This window comes from Macrobrachium nipponense, chromosome 40 (genome assembly GCF_015104395.2).
Source record: "Macrobrachium nipponense isolate FS-2020 chromosome 40, ASM1510439v2, whole genome shotgun sequence".
In the NCBI taxonomy this organism is placed as follows: domain Eukaryota; kingdom Metazoa; phylum Arthropoda; class Malacostraca; order Decapoda; family Palaemonidae; genus Macrobrachium; species Macrobrachium nipponense.
The window spans coordinates 56,182,230-56,189,935 of record NC_061101.1 but is presented as its reverse complement, the minus strand read 5'-3'; the positions used below and the strand labels follow the sequence as shown (position 1 = coordinate 56,189,935).

Below are 7,706 nucleotides of genomic sequence, written 5' to 3'. Positions count from 1 at the left end.
TGATTGAGTTCGGGAGGAAGTTTGTTAGGGATTGTTCAGGTATAGGGAAGCCGTTGACTGAATGGACAAGGAAGAAAAATTGTACTAAGCTAAAGTGGGATGAGTGAATGGTGGGAGCATTTGAGAGATTGAAAGAGGAGGCTGCTAGAGACGTCACCTTGGGTTTTCCAGACTATAGGGAGGATGCGAGTGAGCTTGAGCTGTATACTGATGCGAGCGAGGTTAGTATGGGAAGGTGTTTAGCGCAGATGCAAGAGGTGAATAGGGAGGAACAGGTGAGAGTAATTGCGTATGTAAGTAAAGCTTTTAATAAAGCAGAGCGTAAGTATTCGATGGTTGAGGAGGAGCTTGCAGCAATAAGGTTTTGTGTGAAAGCGTTGAAAGTCGTTTTTGTATGGGGTAAAACTTATTATCTGGACGGACCATCGGCTATTAGTGTATATGATCGAGAAGGAGAGTGTGAATGCTAGGATAGCAAGGACAATTGAAGATTTGAGTGAGTTTGATTTTAGGTTAGAATATGTGCCAGGGAGTAAAAATGTGATTGCTGATGCAATGTCTAGGATGCATGGTAGGGGCAACGGTGTCGTGAAGAGTGACTGGGGTCCGAATGTGGTGCCTGAGGGTTTGGTTGTAAAAGAGAGGTTTGAAGGGGATGACAGAGTGTGTGAATGTTTGTTTTCAGCGTTGAAAGACTTAAAAGGGCAAGGTCTGGTTGAAGAGGTACCGGGCAGTGCAAATGAATTGCAAGTGAGGTTGATGAGTGAAGTGCAGAAGGGAGTGGCATATACGGAGGAACAAGGTGGGGAAGAGGAAATGTTGCATAAATTGCTGTCAGCAGTAGCTGAGTTGTTTGGAAGAAAGGTGTTTTTGTATTTTGTATGGGCCAGACCGGTCGAGTATCGAGGGAGGGTAAGTACAGGTAGTGAGCATGGGGTTTTGAGGATTCAGTGTGGGGAACATGGTTGTGATTGCTTGGTTAGGAAAGGGGACTATGAAGGGGTTTTGAATCAGGACTACAGAAGTGGGGAGATAGCTGAGGATGAATGTGGTGAGGATGATTGTGATGTGGATAACTAGGTGGACGTGGCAGTGAATGTGTGTGCATGTGACTCAATTGTCAGATAGAATGATAGTGAGTACTGTGGTTTGGTTGATATGGGGGCATAAGCTTCCTTGGTGAGTGGGTCAGTGGTGTGTGAACTGAAGAGATACGATTGGGAAGTGACAAGGCGGTGTACAAGTGTGAGGATACATGGGTTAGGACAAGGAAGTGTTTTAGTGTGGGAAGAGGTGCTGTTAAAGGTTAGGTTAGGAGATTTGGAAGTAGTACATAACTTTATAATCATGGGAGAAAATTATATGCCAGCTGGCATTTTGATAGGGATGGATTTTTTAGGATACATGATGTAAGCGTAGATATAGGAAATGGGATTCTTAGTAAGGGGGGGTAGCACAATAGCTAGGATTCAGGATGGTAGTGCATTTGTAGTGAACTTTGTGGGGGTGATTGATATTGCTAGAAGTGAGGAGGAGATTGAGGAAATGCAAGATAAGTGCTTGGAGGTAAGTATGTTGTGGCAGTATGTTTTGGGGGAGTGAGTGTGGAAGATTGGCTGCGGGAATTGGATGTGTACAAGAGGGTTGATAAACGGTTTGCAGTTTGTAAAAACATAGCGTACTTTTTGCATCAGGAAGGGGTGTATGACAGGGAAGTGTATGTGCTGGGGTTTTCTGTTGAGTCAGCTATGAGTATGTGTTTGTTGGTGTATGATCGGTTTGGGCTTATGGAGAAAATTAAGTTGTGGGAGTGCATGAGAGATTGTTGAATAAGATTTGTGTGGATGTGGCCGTTACATGTGAAGACTGTCAGAGAGGAAAGTATCAGAATGTGCATGCGCGTCCACGTGTGTTGTGATTGAAGATGAAAGAGCCGTTTGAAATGCTTGTGATTGATTGTGTTTCATTGCCTAAGACTGTGAGGGGGCATGTGGCAATGAATGTGATGGTGGATCACATGAGTAAATTTGCCTATGCAGTTCCTATCAAAGATAAGAGGAGTGAAACCATTGTGTGGATGGTGGGGCAAGTGGTGTTGCCTATGTGTATAAATGTTGAGTTTGTGGGGTGGGAATTTGAAGAAATGTTGAAGGAATGGGGTATTGTCCATGTGTATTCTGCTCCTCCGTATATGCCTAGTGCGAATGGTTTGGCAGAAAGGACTGTTAGAACGATGACCGAGATTCTGCAAATGATGAGTAAAGGCGACAATGATTGGGATATGTATGTAGGACGTGCAGTGTGGGTATATAACGCCGCACTGCAGAAGAGTGTCGGATGTCTCCTTGTAAGTATGTGTTGAATTTTGAAAGGATTGTTAGGCCACAGTTGGGTCTGTCAGAGAGTGATCGAGATTTGTGGAAGAAAGCGAGTGAAAGGTTTGAAAGTTTTAGGATTGGAGATAAGGTGTTGAAAGAGGTGGTTGAGATGGGGAGAATGAATGTGAATAAGGTAAGGGAGAAATTTGAAGGGCCTTTTGAGATTTTGGAAGTGGGACCGAGTGGATTGAGTTATGTGTTGGGGAAATTATGAGTAGATAGGGTTGTGGATGAGGTTAGGGGACACCATAATCAGCTCCATAAGTGTAGGGAAGTACCACAGTATGTTCATGAGAATGCGATGAGTGAGTGCTTGAGGGTGTAGACATGTGAGCCAAGTGTCAGTGAGCAAAGGGGTCTGAAAGATAGCAGTTTGTGTTGGTTGAGTATGGAAGAAAGTGGAAGAAGGTAAGGAAAGGGAATGAAAGGGAGAAACGGGTTAGTGTTAGGGAGAAAGGGATTAGTGTTAGGGCAAAAGTGGTGGATAAGGCATGTAATACGGATGACTTTGAGGGGAGGAATGATACTTATAGTGTGTGTGGGTTTGAATTGACAGGGTTTAGTGAGATGTCACCAGGAAGGGAATCAGGGGTGGTAGGGATGTGGTTGGTAGTATGAATGAGTCTCTTCAGGAGTTTGGCAGGAGTGTAAATGAGGTAAGTGATTTGGTGGCAGAGTTGCGAGAGATATTAGGACAAGAGTTAGAAGGGGTAGATGAGATAGTGAATGGGATTTGGGAGGATAGTAGTGAGGGAGGTGGTAATGGGAGTTGGACTGGAAGTAGTCTGGGAAAAGTGGATGGTGGTGTAACTAGAGTGTGTATGAGGGCACTCAAACAAGATCCAGAGGGCCTGTGTCCAAGCATCCATGGTTGTTGCGGAAGGCTATTTGGTGTGGTTGTTGCGAGTGTAAGGAGACGTTGTCAAATGTGACTGGGGAGGAAATATGGAGGAGTTATGGGAGTTCCATTTGACAACGTCCTTGAGGATTGAGAGAGAGTGAGAGTGAGTGAGTTTCGTGGTTTATGTTGCTGTTGAGATCGTGTAGTATGTATTTGTGTTTTGGTTTTCCATGAGAGAGAGAGAGAGAGAGGGTGTAATTGGTGGATGGATGGTTAACGATTGAATTGGCTGTTGGTGAGCTCTGGGTTGTCTGCTGGTGCAGCTGGAGTCAGTTGTTAGGATCAGAGTTTTGAGTCAATCTTGGTAGAGAGCGTGTGACGGTCAGTAGTGTCGGCAGCAGTCTATGAAAAGTGCTGAAGGCATTGAAAGTCAGTTAAGTTGTGCATTATTGATTTGTTGTTTTGTTGTTGTTAAGTTGATATTATTTGCTGTGGAGTTGTTGTGCCTGTGCTGTTAGATTTGTTGTGCTTGTGAGTTCCTGTTGGTTTGTATATGAGTTGTGATGGTTGGGGGTTGTTGTTGTTGGGGGGCTGTTGTGGTTTCTTGATGTGGTTGTGAGTCGTTGAGGGTTGTAGTTGGTGAGCTGTTGTGATTCCTTGGTGTTGTTAGTGGGTGTGTGTGTGTTGCCTTTTTGTGTTGTTGTTATTGTGTTAGTGATTGTTCATGCAGTGGTCTTTTGTTTTGGTTTTATTCCTTGTTTGTTGTTGTGTTGTGTTTGTGTTCCTTGTTTGTTTGCTGTGTTGTTGAGTTGTGGTTGTACTCCTTGTTTGTTGTTGTGGGGTTGTGGTCATTGGGTGTTGTGTTCTTGGGTTGTGGTTGTGGTTCTTGGTTGTTGTGTTGTTGTTGAGTTGTGGGGTTGTGGTTCTTGGTTGTTGTCTTTGTTGTTGGTGGTGTCTCAGTGACCTTGACCAGCAGAGAGCACAGCATAGCCCGGAGTATCTGGAGTTGGGTGAGTACATGTGTTGTGTTTTTTTGTTCTGTGTGTAGGTAGGTCAATTGTCCTGCGTGTATTCCGTAGTGTAAAGAGGAAAGTGTGGCTGAGGGTGAGTTTGGCAGCCAGATTGGTTAAGTTTATTTGGGGGGATTTTGCCCGTTTGTTTTTAGAGCTTGTGATCCCGCAACACCACAAGGACTGGGTCTCGATAGATCGCCTCAAGCCTGCCATCATCCCCGACGAAGACGACCCCGCTGAAGGCCCTCACAAAACTCCAACGCTGCTGGTTCCTGACAGTGCCCCTAAACGTCATCGAGGCCACCCAAGGAAAGCAGTCGAACTCCCAAGGACCACTACCAGGGACAGCATCCTTCTTTCCAGCCCTCAAGACGACGAGGACACACAAGACGCCCCTCAACCAAGGGAATCACGAACCCGAGGACTCCTTCAACTCCTTGCAATATTCTGTTAGTCATCCAACGATTCTACATAATCATTGTCTTGAGGGGAAGTATTTGTAAGGACAACATTCGGGCGAATGTTCGCCCTTCCATCGTAAAAATCTGTATATCCATATGTCCAGGAACTAACATGTAGAGCATTTTGCCCCCTTTTTCTATGTATATATGTTGGAAATCTGTTCCGTCTATGTAATATTACTCATGTATTTTCGTCTGTAAAGAAACTCATTCACAGCGGGAGCCCTGTCCCTTTTTGTTTTATGTTTGTTCATGCGTGTGTGACGGACACTACGCTTCCGTACACTCGCCACTCCCTTTATGTACAGCCTCATTTGCAGAATAAAATTAGTTTGCTCACTCTCCTCCAGCCACTCTGTTGCCAACAGCTACTGCAGTGATGTATAATGGCACACGACCATTCCGCACTCTCTTGTTTCTCGACACGGGTAGCCAGAGAAGTTTCATCTCCAGCTGGTTAGCTAAAAAGTTAAATTTTCCAAGTGTTAAACACATTTTATTAAGTCTTGCTCCATTTGGTACCCAGACAATGCAGGGAGAATTTGATGTTGTAGCTTGTAAAATTCACATAGGTAATAGAGTAGTACGTGCCAGATTGATCGTTCATGATGATGTAAACACACCCAATCATAATGTTGGTTTGAATAATGTAAAGAAACATTTGTTGAGCAACGGTTGTAACATGGCCGACAAGGACATACGAGGAGATTACATGAAAAATGTAGAATTATTGATTGGAGCTGATTACTTTGATTTATTTGTCCTGGGATGGACAAAATCTATGGTGTCAATTTGTCTGTTACTCATAATGGTGTGACTCCCAATGGTAGAGTACCACAATGGGCGCTGGAAGGTTTGAAAGTATTGCATGTTCGAACACTGAGAGTGTGTTGTGTGACCAATGAAATTGACGTAGATGTATGCTGGAGATTGGACACCATTGGCATAGCTCCACATGAACAATACACTATTAATGAAAAAGCTGCCATGCAAAAGGTCCAAAACAGCATAGTAAAAACTGATCAGGGTTATCAAGTAAGTCTACCACTCCACGGGTTCGAACGACCCCAGGATAACTACCATAATGCTCTTGCACAGTTAAACGTGTTGGAACGACAGTTTCAAAAGGACCCTAGTTATCATAATGATTACGAAAACGTCCTTCAGACATATATGGAAGCTGGGTTTATAGAGGAAATTAAAGACCCCAAAATTGAAGGCTATTGTATGCCACACTTTGGTGTGAAAAAGGAAAGTCTAACTACACTGTTACATATCGTATTTAACACTTCTTCAAAACAAAAGGGAGAATTTTCTAAAATTATGACCGCTTACATCCGGACCAAATCTAGTAGAATTATTATAAGATCTTTTGCTTAAATTTAGAACCAATTCAAATGCCTTAGTATCTGACATCTCAAAAGCTTTTCATCGAGTTGTATTGAACCCAAACGATAAGAAATATGCTCGATTCTTGTGGCGATGAAGGCAGACACGAGCGGCCACATTCGCCTTTAACGTTGTGTTCGGTATCACTAGTAGTCCATATATATTGCAACAAGTCCTTAGAACCAACTTGGAACAAAGGGGGAGAGAGGAATTGATTAAGTATTTCTATGTAGACAACTGTATTAGGACTTATGTTAGCTTAGAGGAGATGCAGAATGACTGTGAGGAAGTTAGGTCCCTGTTGAACGAAGCCCACATGCCGTTAACCAGATGGGCCATTAATAGTGAGAACCGATTGAAGTGCCTGTGTTGGGTATGGTATGGAATAGAGAGTTAGACATGATCAATTTGAAGAATAGTAAGGAGAAAGTTAGGGAAGTAGAAAGTAGCACACTCACTAAAAGAAGGTTGTTGTCTCTGATAGTCACCCATTTTGATCCACTTGGGCTAGTTACTCCGCTTTTTGGAAGGTGGGGTATGTCTGATTCAGAGTTATGGGAAGCTGGAGTGGGATGGGATGATATATTGTCTCTAGAACATCAGAGGGAAGCTGACAAGGTCCTTAGAGAGTTTAGAAATGTTCATAATATCAAATTTCATAGAGCAGTCCTGGAAGGAAGCGCAGAGATTCGCATATTTACTGACGCCTCGAGTAAGGTCTGTGGTGCTGTAGCGTATGCTAGGAGAGATTTAGCAAAAGTATCCTTGTTAACTTTGAAAATGAGAGTTACGCCGCATAAACATGCTAAATTAACTATACCAAAGTTGGAAATGTTAGCCTTGATGATAGGGTTTAGGTAGCAAAACATCTCTGTAGTTTATTAGAAGTAGCTAACGTAACTGTATGGACCTTGGAGGAATAATGGGAGGAGACGCCTTGCTGCGGGATAAGTGAAGCCAGTCAGGTCGCTGGCCGCCATATTGGGACTGGCAACTGAATCCCTGGGTCGACCGTAGGTACGCGACCTTGCTATGACTAAGGTGTCATTCTTTTTATTTTTGATACGCTATGTTATTTTAATTCGTTCTTTTAGATTTCTTGTGTGCGTACTCTTCTGCTTACGGTACACATAATTTCGTACTCCATTTTATCCGCAGACAGTTAACACGTTTACTGAACTATAATGCCTTGATGAAAAAAATAAGTGAATTTGAGGGAAATGAAGCTACTGTTGAATTCATTATGGTATTCAACACCTTATTTGACATATCAAATTCTCTAAATCTAAATACCAAAGGATTTAAAAGACCAATTCAGAAGAATAATGCAAGTGATATTAAAGATTTTTTAATAAAAGCAGAAACATATATCAGATCTTTGAGACTTCAGGATGGTAAAGACATCTTAAAATAAGATCGAAAAACTGGTTTAATTGGCTTTCTCTATTGCATACGAAGTCTTCAGATTCTGTACGAAACCTGTATTGCATCAGATGGTGGGCCTTTACAGTTTTTGATGACCTACAAATTCATTCAGGATCATATTGAACTATTCTTTGGTCAAGTAAGAAGTATGGGAGGCCATAATGATAATCAAACAGCGAGACAATTCTCTGCTGCTTAC

The 7,706-nt window shown here is 42.7% G+C and overlaps 1 protein-coding gene across 1 annotated transcript; it reads left to right on the top strand.

Moving 5' to 3' along the window:
• The first annotated feature begins 1,924 nt into the window (after nt 1-1,924).
• On the top strand, nt 1,925-2,362 carry LOC135212248 (uncharacterized). The gene has a single exon (XM_064245691.1). The coding sequence runs from the start codon at nt 1,925-1,927 to the stop codon at nt 2,360-2,362; it is 438 nt and encodes a 145-aa protein (XP_064101761.1).
• Nucleotides 2,363-7,706: the final 5,344 nt, after the last annotated feature.

Excerpts from the sequence above, each read along its gene's own strand:
- LOC135212248 (XM_064245691.1), top strand. The coding sequence starts at position 1,925 with ATGAAAGAGCCGTTTGAAATGCTTGTGATTGATTGTGTTTCATTGCCT.